Source organism: Gracilinanus agilis, chromosome 4 (assembly GCF_016433145.1).
Source record: "Gracilinanus agilis isolate LMUSP501 chromosome 4, AgileGrace, whole genome shotgun sequence".
Taxonomy (NCBI): domain Eukaryota; kingdom Metazoa; phylum Chordata; class Mammalia; order Didelphimorphia; family Didelphidae; genus Gracilinanus; species Gracilinanus agilis.
This window is the reverse complement of record NC_058133.1, coordinates 422,757,268-422,769,692: the sequence shown is the minus strand read 5'-3', so window position 1 is coordinate 422,769,692 and position 12,425 is coordinate 422,757,268. Positions and strand designations below refer to the sequence as shown.

General features: G+C 37.3%; 1 protein-coding gene across 1 annotated transcript in view; it reads right to left on the bottom strand.

The window, feature by feature from the left end:
• Positions 1-12,425, bottom strand: part of SYTL3 (synaptotagmin like 3) — a 101,140-nt gene that overhangs the window by 20,527 nt on the left and 68,188 nt on the right. The window contains exon 8 of the mRNA XM_044675732.1: positions 7,202-7,326. Coding sequence (XP_044531667.1) covers positions 7,202-7,326 — 125 coding nt within the window. The remainder of the gene's footprint in view (positions 1-7,201; positions 7,327-12,425) is intronic.

Here is a 12,425-nt window from a genome sequence, read left to right as displayed (position 1 = left end):
TCAAAGTGACCTGGGCAAGGGGTAAAGCAGAGCAGACTCTTCTGTTTGATTAATGAATGTTTACAACTGCTCAGGACCAATAAGAGCACTGTGTTATTCCATTATGCCCTATTCTAGAGCAAAGAGCAATAGAGCCCCTTTAGCATATCACATATCTTTGGCAATGTTCCTATTTCAGTCAGTTAGCACTCTCTCAACAATAAAAAATTATAATAACTCATTTACATAGTGATTTATGCTATGCAAAATGCTTTTTACAAATAGCTGAGAAGTAAGCTAATGGATGTTAACAAATACCGTATTTCAATTTCAGCAACATGTTCATATTGCTGAAGGCATTAGGATAATAATGCCAAAAGACAAACTTTCAGACGCTGAGAATTGGACCTACCACAAAAGATGCTATGAATGTGAAAATCATGAAGTGACATGAAAATATGAGTTGAAACTGATTATTATTCATTTCATTCTTATCTTTTTTTTTTAATGGAGTTCAGGTGAAACTGATGGAGAAACACGTTTTTATCTTGCTATTATTTTTTTTAAATGTAATGCCCTGTGGACTTTTGCACAGATAGGTAAAGTAGCTTCTTTTTTATAATTGAATGAAAGTATTAGGATGAAAGTTTGTCTTCTGTAGGATCACTGAAACCATCTTTGAGATAACTCCAAATGCAGATAAAATGATGAGGATGATAGTATTTTTTCTGTGGCTTTGATTTCTTCCCCAGGTCTAGATATTTTCAGGAATTTTCTTCTATGAAAACAGAGCCCCAGGAGAGACTGTTCTTTTTGGGTCCTTCTTTGCTGTAGTTCTGTGATCCAGAACTGGGTAATGAGTGACAGAGCTGTCCATTCCTGTATCCTGTGCTTGTTCAGAGATCCTCTGGGATCTCCTCCTGTACCTATTCCCTATTCTAGTGTCCAGTCTCAGCTGCCTCTCAGTTATTCAGTGCTAGAATCCTCTGAATCAATATAATCCTGGCCACCCTGTACCCAGTGTCCTCAGACCTCTCTATTCAATTCCCTAAGTTTCCCTGAGTTGGAAAAATGATGCACTGTTACTTTTTCTTGGATTTACTGATCAGAATTTGATCTGGTTAGTTTTCTAGATCTTTATGAGATTTGGTGAGTTTCTTCTCCTTATTCTACCATTTTAACTTTGCCTCCAGTCTCAATATTTTAAAATTTGTATTATGTATAGCTAGAAGATTGTGCATATTAGTATGCTGAAATAAATTACTATAATTAATGAAAGAATTCTTACTTTTTTGCTTGATAAAGTTCAGATAGAAATGGACCTGGATATACTAGTCTGGATTCTATAGGATAATATTTTGGTAATTTCTGGTGGCAATAACCTGATCTTCAACCATTATTATAATACCTTTCATTTTTATAAACAAATCTTTATGAATCAAGTATTTGTTCAACACTTCATTGCTGACATATTGTTGTCTAAATTCATATGAATGCAACTCATGGAACACATTTTGATTCTATTTTTGCATCTTAGCCACCCAGACATAAATCACTTTTAGTTACGTTCACTGAGCCCAGTGGCATATATTTTTTGTCAGACTTTACTATTGCTTTGTGAAGTAAAATCTGCTTGCTCCAAAAATATTTCCAGAAACTTTTTACATATTTTCCATGTGCTCTGAGGGCATCTATTAATCCTTATTTTTTTTTGGAAAGAGAAGTGTTTAATCTTTCTATATCTGTTGGGTAATTTTATTAACATTGTGCAGTTTTTTGTTCAGACATTATAGATCCATTGTTGTCTATTTTGCTATGTCAGAAAATATTTAAAATGGTATTTATATAGATGTTAATTTCTCTTAATGTGTTCTTTACTTTAAGCTTTGACTTTAAGATGCCAGTCAACCTCTTAACATAAAACGGTCTCACCTTTCCCCTTGATAACCTTATGTTTGATATGTCTTGCCTAAGGAAGACCAAAGTATTTGTACCTATTGCTCTCATACTCTGTATTTAAGTTCAGAGTCTATGCTTCCTAGGTAAAAATTAAGAATTTTATACTTGTGAAATCCAAATTACATCTTGATATTGTTGAATAAAATTTCCACGAAATGAAGAAGTTGTTTAATATGCTTTCCAGGAAGTCATAATCTTGATATTCATGCATAGCATGTGATTGATGTGATATTTTGATATAATTCCTTCTTTGCTTTAAAGTCAAACTCAAACTTTTCAGTACTGTTGATAAAGGCTCAGGCTATGCAGAATGAAAGTATGGTTATATTATTTCCTTGGAAGATGCTATTTTTTAATGAGTTATTTTTCTGATTTGATTGTCATGAAAATAAACATGGGGGCAGCTAGGTAGTGCAGTAGATAGAGTACCAGGCTTGGCATCAGGAGGATCTCGGTTCAAATGTGGCTTCAGACACTTTCTAGCACTGTGACGCTAGGCAAGTCACTTAACTCCAATTGTCTTTCTTCTATCTTAAAATTGATACCAGAACACAAGGTAATGGTTTAAATCAAAAAAATAAATAAATAAACATGGTGACATGTTTTAAATAGAGAATAATTCTCCACGTGGATATTAAATGCTCTCACATTCTCCTCATTTTATATTTTATATACATGTAATAGAGAGTCCCTGCTGTACATCCACATAGATAGCCATTGCCCTTCCTATCCACAATGACTGGTTTTGCTTTGAGAGAATTAGTGTTATGGCAGTATAACAAAATTTTTAGAGCATGCATATTTTGTTTTTTTGACATTTAGGGTTTTGAATTAAATTCTGCCATATAGAACTTTTCCCTCTTTTGAGCTAAAAGAATCTATTTGTATTTGAGAGAGACAGTGTGACACAGTAAATACAGAATCCTAGAGGCTTGACTTCAGAAAGTTATGAGCATGGAACTGAGTCAAAAACTGCAATAATCAACAAAAGTGAAGTAAAAGTGATGGTGCTTTTAGGAGACTTTTTATTGTTCTCTAACAGATCATTTATTCCCTTTCATATTCCTGGGATTTTGGGGGTGCCATTTTTGCTCCTCCATCCATAATATTGTTTATATTGGCTAGATATTGATGTCATCTTTTAGGATCTTTCCATAGTCTCTTCAATAGTTTTCTCACATTATGCCTTCCAGAGTGGCATTGGGTATTTCTCCTTAGGAGTATACCTAGATTATGCTTTAATCCCCCCCTCCTCCTATGGCACTTAATGAGACAAGAACTGCAATATGTACTGCTGTGTACAAGTCATAAATGTATTTTATATAACTTTATGACATTATATGATAATGTAAAATTATTATGGGGAAATATGATTGCTCTTGAGCCCTCAGACTTCCCTCCGTAGCCAGGACCTTCTCAACTTCTGCCAGACTTGCCCCCTTTTCCCATGTAATGTTTCATTCCCTTCTAGGCTCTGCTTCTGGTTCTGCAGACTTTGCCTCCATGGCCCCCCCAACAGGCATCTTTTTGGCTACTCTATATCAGCTCCTTTTTAGGTATTGTCTTTTTCCATTAGAATATAAGCTCCCTGAGGGCAGGGACCATTTTTTTCTCTTTGCTTGTGTTCAGGCTCAAGGCTTACCAGAGTGCCTGGTACATAGTGTTTAATAAATGCGTGTTTTCTGCTTATCTGCTAGGTTTTTAGAAAATTATTTTATTTTGGTCTAGTTGACCTATTAATTGATTTCATGTCATCAAAGACAAAAAGAGTTTTTTGAAATGAAATTCTACCAATGCTAATATCGCCTTCAAAACCATTCAAGGTTCAGATACTCTTTTACCATCCACGTCATTATTAGGTAGCATTCTGGAATATTCTTTGGAGATTAAATGTAGATGTCAAAGGTCTTTAAATGCTCTTCAGCTTTTTCCTCTTCAGATTTAAGTAGCTCCTCAGTTTCCATTCTTTTTTAATCTAGGCCGAGTTTAAGAATGAAGTTATAACTGGGAATGATCTATTTATTCGCAGCCATGCAGTGATCTAAGACAATCACAGAGATTCGTGATGAAAAATAGCATCTGCCTTCATGGAAAGAACTGAATAAAGTTTGAATGCAGACCAAAACATACTACCTTACACTTTTTTGCCTTTTTTTTGTTTGAGATCTCTTCCACAAAATGAGTCATATGGAAAAATGTTTTACATGATTGCACATGTAAAATCTGTATCAGATTGTTTACCATCTCAGGGAGAAGGGAGGGGTGTGAGGGAGAGAATCTGGAATTCAAAATTTTTTTGAATGAATGCTAAAAAATTGTTTTTATATGCAATTAGAAAAAATATATTATTATAAAAATAAATGTATTTCTTATGATTGCCCTGCATGTAACGTCAAGCCTGGGTTATCATGGACAAAAATTAATATGAAATGCTTGCCTTTAATTGATGTTTCCAATTTTGTCATGATGTCAATACTGGTGCAAGATAAAAGCGTTCAGGTCTTCAGTTCATTTTATATATAGTCATGGTTTTTCTACCTTGGTGATAAGCACCCAACTGTACCAAAACATTTCTAGCAAGTAGGGTTCTGATTTTTCAGATTTGTTCTCATATATCTTTATATGATGTTGTACCAGAATGCAAAGGATCGTTCATCATACCATTGCCTCCTTGTCAAGCTGTTGTGATCATTTTTAGTCGGTCTAGTTAGACTCATAGAAGCAGTTCTGTTATTGGATAGTGAACTGCTAACCTGATTGGCCAGTGTTTCAGGGTTCCTGCTATGCCTTCACTACTATCTAAAGGCACACCAAGTCACAGCCTTATATCACTCCGACTAGCACCCAGGATTTGACCATTACCTCTCTCACTCATAATAACTAGCTGGACTTTATTATTATAACAAATGTTTATAAATACAAGTGCTGTGATTTGTCAGTATTTAGGATTTGAGTTTAAATTTCACCCCCCAGATCCTTTTCCTCTTCTGATATGGGAGAATCCATTCATGTATGAGAGAGGTGGTCCCACATAGTGTGGACAGAGTGCTAGACTTGGTGTTAGGAAAGTCAAGGTTCAAATCCCACCCTTGACACTTTCTGGCTTTGATCCTAGGCTAGTCCCTTAACTTCCTTTGGCCTCAGCTTCCTCACCTACAAAATGAGAATGAAAATAATACATATATGTAATACCTACATCCTAGGGTCGTTATGAGACTTGGGCTTTTAGAGCACTTAAAGTGCTATCTAAATATTGCTTTTTATTATTATCTTATCTATTTCTTAAAGCAACCACATTGGGTTTCCTTAAAAAAAAAAGTAACAGTCCACTTTCTAGGATGATAGGGGCTCAGACTACAAAGAATAAGCTTTACTTCATTATTCAAAATTGTCCTTCTCTAGCTGATCTCCTTTGGCTCAGAGGAAAGGAGAAGGGAGTTTTTTTTAACTTTGGGTTAGTCAAATAAGACACTAGAATACCACAGAGATGCAAATCTTCTCATTTGTATCTCATATCCAAAGTATCAACATGAAATCCATTTGCAAGGTTTGATTTCTCCATTGAAGGAAAGCAACTAATGGAGGAAATAAATCATGGGTACATAAATACAAGTGGCCCATTAAAAAGTTGAGGTTGAGTTGTCTATTTTTGTTTTTTCTTCTTCTTGGCAAACTTTGAGAAGTAAAACCTTGGGAGAGGATTGAATTTTTTGCTTTCTCTAAAAGCTGAATTGGGTAAAATATCTCTTTTGGTTTGGTTGCCAGAAGAGTTTGTCTCTTCACCAATGTTCTCTTGAATTCATTTTACTCCTTTAGTCAGTGATGAAGGCAGATCAATCCTTATTTGAACTGAAGGAAACTCGGGATATTTAACCTGAAGAGAAGACTTGGGCTGGAACTGGAAAGGGATCTTGGTAGGTTATAAATACTTAAAGGGCTGTAGTTGTTGCATTTGGCACCAGAGGGCAGAATGAGGAAGTGATTATAAGTATCCCCAGGAAAGATTTCGGTTTGATGAAGGAACAACTTCTAACAATTAGGGCTAAATCAAAGAAGAATGAGGCACTTGCAGAGATGGAAGGTTCCCATCTCTAGAGGCCTTCATTCAAAGACTCCATGACCACATCTCTGGTGCACTGCAGAGGAGGATTTTGTTCATTTAGAGATGGAACGACAGTTTTGAATTTCCCTTTTGACTCCGGCATTCTGTGAACTTTGTTGTACATTTTTAGAAGACTTTCCAAACATGAAATCACCTTAATAATGATGAGGATGAGGATGTCTATTCATATTTTTATAGCACTTTAGCATCTTGTCTCATCTCATTTGATCCTCAGAACAACTCTGTGAAGTTGGTAGTCATCCCCAATTTGCTGATGAGCAATCTAAGGCTCATCAAGGTTAAGTCACTTGCCCAGGATCACAAAGCTAGTAAATATTTGAGGCAGAATTATAACTCAAGTCACTGACATCCCCAAATGGCAACACAGAGAACACGTAGTTTCAACATTCGATTGCATTCTTTCCCTTTTCCATACCCGGCTTCTAAGCCCATTCTGAATTCTGAACTTTAATTTCTTGGTATCGCTCAAATAGGAGCTTCTCATTATTTTTTCAGTTCACTTAGTTTTGCCATAAGAAAGTTAAATTCAAAGCCAAAATGAGATGGAAGGTTATTGAAGGAAATAATTCTTATTTCATCCTTTTCCAATGTAGTAAGATTGAATTGACCTATCAGGGCCAACTAATGGAATATGCTCAGTTGCCAGTCTTCCTAGGGGATTCTTTTTTTTCCTTAAAACCCTTACCTTCCGTGTGTATTGGCTCCAAGGCAGAAGAGTGGTAAGGGTAGGCAATGGGGGTCAAGTGACTTGCCCAGGGTCACTTGACACAGCTGGGAAGTGTCTGAAGTCAGATTTGAACCTAGGACCTCCTGCCTCTAGGCCTGGCTCTCAGTCCACTGAGCTACCCAGCTGCCCCCTTTCCTAGGGGATTCTTAAACTGGAATCCATAGATCGATTTCAGGGAATCTATGGACTTGCATGTGAGAATTATATCTTTATATATTTCTGACCTCTAATTGAAATTTGATATTTCTTCTAATTATGAATGTAGGTAATTAGGCTTCACCAGACTGCCAAAGGGACCCAGGTGATGATATAAACCAACTTAAGAACCCTTGTGTCTACACCAGTCCCCAAGAAAACTCAGTTCTCAGGGCAGCCCATGGAACCCCAGCTTGAGATGGGTTGTTTGTTTGTACCCTGGTTGTCAAGTTGATGGCAGTATCAGATTGACTCCTCCTCTCCTTCCGTTCCATGCCCTCCCTGTAAGTGGTGGTTAGAAGATGTTTGTCAGAAGTCATGTCATTCTGGGACTTGGAGATTTCTATAAAAAAAAATGCAAGGAAAGGACAATCTAGGTACCCGTTTTCTAGGTTTTCTTGCAACCCAACCCAGTAAAAAATAAGATAGACTTGGGCAGAAGTAGGGGAAGTAGAAAGATGCTCCAAACTCTGCGATGCTCTGCAATCAAGGCTATAAAGCTTGTAAACCTTGTGAAATTTAATTCAACAAATATTTCTTAAGCAACTATTATGTGCAAGGCATGTGCTAAGTATTGACCATACCAAGAAAAACCAAACAGCCCCTCCTGCCCTGAAGATGACACTACTGGGTGGGGAGGAGGGTGAGGAACTTAAAGAAGTCAATGAAAGATAGTTGAGAGCGAGAGAGCGAGAGAGAGCGAGAATGAGAGAGAGAGAGAGAGCAAGAGAGCGAGAGCGAGAGTGAGAGAGAGACAGAGACAGAGACAGAGACAGAGACAGAGACAGAGACAGAGAGTGTGTGTTTTGGAAGGAGGGAGGGAGAAAATAAACAAATGGGAAGTCTGGAAAATTTTTGGTTAGGAGGTGACATTATCTGAGCCTTGAAGGAAGGTAAGGATTGTGGCTGAGACAGAGGTGGGGCAGTATAGGCATGGAGGACAACATTGGCAAAGATAAAGAGGTAGGTTATGTAACATAGAGATAATGGAATAATTAGTAGACCAGTTTGGCTGGAATACAGAGTGTATGAAGGGGAGAAATATGAAATAAATCTGGAGAGTTAAGTGAAAGGCTTAAATAAGGGAGTTTGTATTTTATCTTATAAACAGTAGAGAAACAAGGATCATTTTTGAGGAGGGGAGTGACGTGATTACATCTGGGGCTTTTATTTTTTAACTGAAACAGTGATCATTGTTGGGAATTTCTCATGAAGAACATTCAAATGGCTTACCTAGAATTAGAATCAAAGGCAATACTTAAATTCAGGTCTTTCTGATTCTGAAAAGTACTCTCTATCTGTTGTACAATGCTGCCTCTCTGTGTTTTAAGAATATTACTTTGGCAGCTATATCAAGGATGGGTTTGAAAAGGGAGAGACCACAACTAGGGAGATCATTTGGGAGACAAGTGCAATAGTCCAGGAAAGAGATGATGGGGGGCTTGAACAGGGAAAGTGGCAGTGTATGAGTGGAGAGAAGGCTACTGAAGTGAGAAATGCTATAGAGGTAGAATCCACAAGTCTTGACAAATGGCTGGAATTTTTTGGGGGGGAGAAGGTGAAAGGCAGGGAAGAGTTAAAGATGACTCTAAGATTGCAGACTAGAAGTTTGGAGGAGGGACTGGTTTTGAGGGGAAGAAAATGAATTCCATTTTGCACATGTTAAATTTGAAATGCCAATGGAACATCCAGATGGAGATATCCATCAGGTATTTGGCAGTGATGATTAGAATTCAAGAATGAGATAAGGGCTAGGTGTGTAGATTTGGAAGTTATCTGTAAAGAGATAATTGAACCCAAGAGAACTAATGAGATCACTGAAAAAACTTAAACATAATAAAGGAACCGGGACAGAAGAACTTTGTGGAGGTGAGGAGGGAAAACATTTATAGTAAGCAGGTAAGCAATTATGGACAACTGACAAACTATCAAATATTGAGATTAGATTATGCTTTACTTTGCAAAGATCAGGAAGAAATAGAATTCATGAAAATAATGTGAATCTGCCTTATAGTACTCTGGAGTTGGAAAATGGCTATTAGTGCCAAAGTTGTAGAGAAATATTTCTCTCTGTTTAAATACTACCCTTCTGTGCTTCTTCAGTTTAAAAATTGGCAGTATAACAAATTCAGTCTTTTCAAGAAGTTCCTTGCAAAGGCATTATAAATAAATAATATTACAGGTGTTCCTTTAACAGAGAAATACTAAATGGGATTTAGGGCATCCTCATGACAAATTCTGAGTTACAGTCTATTTAGTAACTGCCTAAAACAAAAGAGAAAAAAAGTGAACAGAGTTTAATAGAAAAAAAAAGTTTTCCATCCTCAGAAAAAGCTATATCCTTGTTTCCATGTTGTCCCTGATTCACCCACCTCTGAAATTTATAAGCTATGTGACTGTAAGCAAGACATTTAAAGCCAGTCTCTCTAAGCCTGTTTCTTCATCTGTAAAAAAGAGAGGCAACATGGCAAGGTGGATAGAACTTTCCTGGAATCAAGAATCTTGGTTTAAGTCCTGCCTCTGACAACATTATGTGTATGATCATGGATAAGTAATTCATCCTCTCCATGCCTTAGGCTCTCCTATAAGAATATTAGTTCCTGATAAGTTATTGATCTACAACAGAATCAGAGATCCCCACCCACCCCATCCTCCTACCCCAAAACTAAAACAAACATCTGCTGAGCTAGCCTCAATCAAATGAGATCATATGTGTTAAATGCTCCATAAATCTTAAAGTATGATATAAATATCAGCTGGTTTTGTTTTACTGTTAGGAAAATAGGATCTCAAAAGCAAGCTTAAACAAGCATTGAGCCTGGCCTGTCTTCCTTCGTAATCATTTGTGCAACATTTTGACTAAATACCAATTCATTCAATATTTAATGAATACCTACTCTGTGCCTAGTACTAATTCCAATAGGGCCAACAGATAACAGAGTATCTTATCAAGAAAAAAAGCATTGTGCCACTTCCCTCAGTTAGCCATTCCAACATTTCTCTTATACCTTAGTAATGTGCTGGTGTTTCTCAGCTCTGGCATCACCTCCTGCCCAAACTACCAGTTAAAAATTTGTTTTGTCTTCAAGTGACTTTCTATTTGAGATGGGAAGGACTTGAAGAATTTTCATTTCTCAATGTTGTCTCCAATATCCAGTTGTTTAGTCCAACCCCTAATCTTCCAGTTTTTAACACTGATTTCATTGAAGGAAAAAGACTCCCTAAATAATGGAGAGAGAAGAAAATAACCGAGAGGGGCTGACCTGCGATTAAGTGCAGGGAAGTCCCCGTTGAAGAAATTACCTTCACTTCTCTGCATCTTATATCATTGGAGAGTTCTCCAGAGTAACTGATGCTGCAACAAATTTGACACACTTTCATGGTAAGCCCATGATCTATCAATAGGTAGGAATGAGAACGAGAATAGGGGAGAGCAGACTGTTTTTGAAGCAAAAAAAATTTTCCATCATATTCCTCTTCTCCTTTTCCAAGGAGTGTAATCATGTGGAAATTCCAGAGATTTACTACTACTAAAAAGAACTTAGATAATCCATTTCCTCAAGAAATGCTTTACTATTTTCCTTTCAATGAGTCAAAAGTGCTTGGAACTGGGAAGATCACAGAAATCTATAGATGATGATGATGCCAAGTTGCTCTGAAAAAGCCTCAGTGAGGATTGGGCTTTACCAAAATAGGTCACGCCTCCCTAAAGTGAGAGGACACTGCCCTCTGATGGATGCACCAAATTCCACTGGAGTAGCTTGAGTAATAAATACCTTCTCTTTTCCTTACAGCCCCACCATTCCCCCTTATTCCCTTCTTTGTCTTTCCATCAAATACATACACTTCCAACCGCACCAAAACAAAAGTTTCTTCTGCTCCCTATAACACTACTGGGAAACTATTAGCATCAAAGAAGAAAAGAAATTGATTAGAAAATATAGAAAAATTGAATAATCCCTGGGCAAGTCACTTGACCCCCATCATTGCCTAGCCCTTACCACTCTTCTGCCTTGGAGCCAATACCATGTATTGGCTCCAAGATGGAAGGTAAGGTAATTTTTTAAAAAAAATTGAATAATGACAAATTTGCTACTGTCTAAATGGATGAATGCATTTCTTCCACAAGTAACTCATATTCAAAGTTAATGGCACAGTTTCCTTAAAGATAAGTAATTTAAATACTATTACCCCATTCTCCAGAGGAGGAAGGTAGTACAGAGATGTAGAGAGTAGTGTGTCAAATGCTAGGCTTATATATGAGTGTGTGGGTACAATGAACATATAGGGATCTTTGATCAAAGCTAGAAGGTCTCTCTGAAGTCATCTATTCTGCAATGGGGCCCATAGGCTTTATCAGACTGCCAAAGGGGTCCATGACATAAAAATCGAGATGTAATTCCATGCTCTTATTTTATAGATGAGGAAACTGACTCCCAAATAAAGGCACTGGTCATATAGCTAGTGAGTAGCAGAGGTAGATTTTGAACACAGTTGTTTTGGATTCTCTATCCACTATCCTACATTGCTGCCTCTTTTTAGTTTAAATATTTAATTATTTAATGTTTGCTATTTTATTTAATATTTAATAATGCAATAAATATTTTAATTCAATATTTACCTTCTGTCTCTGAATCATTCCAAGGCAGAAGAGTGGATAAGGGCTAAGCAATCAAGGCTAAATGACTTGCCCAGGATCACACAGCTAGGAAGTATCTTACGGTCCAACTTGAATCCACAACCTCTCCTTTCCACCACTGAGTCTCTGTCCACTGAGCCACCTACCTGCTCCTACATTGTTACCTCTTAATAGCTTCATATTTAGTGTTTCTTCCATTCCACCATGCTATCTCTGGGTCAGGTTAGGAGTTTAAAATCAATTTCTACTACTGGAGAGGAAAAATAGCCTTTTTAGTCCCCAAATAAAGTAAAATAAAAATCTGTTTCTACACTTAAGCATATATTTATGTGCCTGGGTATTTGCGGCCATTTGCATGTGCTTCTGTGTGTGTGTGTGTGTGCGCACATGTGTGTTTCCATGGCTCAGGATGAGGCTCAGGACCACAGTAAACTAAATTTGGTGAAAGGCTCAGTGTGCGCTGGATAGAAAAGTTGTAGGTGATTAGTAGGGGAGCACAAGATTCCAGCTCAAGAGTTGAAAGGGATCTCAGAAACTATCTAGACCAACTCTCTCCTTTTTTACAGATGTGGAAACTGAGGCACAGGGAAATTGAGTTACTTCCCCACAGTCACATAGCTAGTGAGTTTGAGAAACAATATTTGAACCCAGGTTTTATTTCCAGAGACTGTACCCATATGTACACTGTACTATCCACTGGTGACGAAAATGGTGATGGAATTAGGGCTGTTAGATAAGCTGGAAGAGATAGGACCAAGTTAATAAAGCTTTTGCTTTTGTTAGGATATGAAAATCTACCTGCC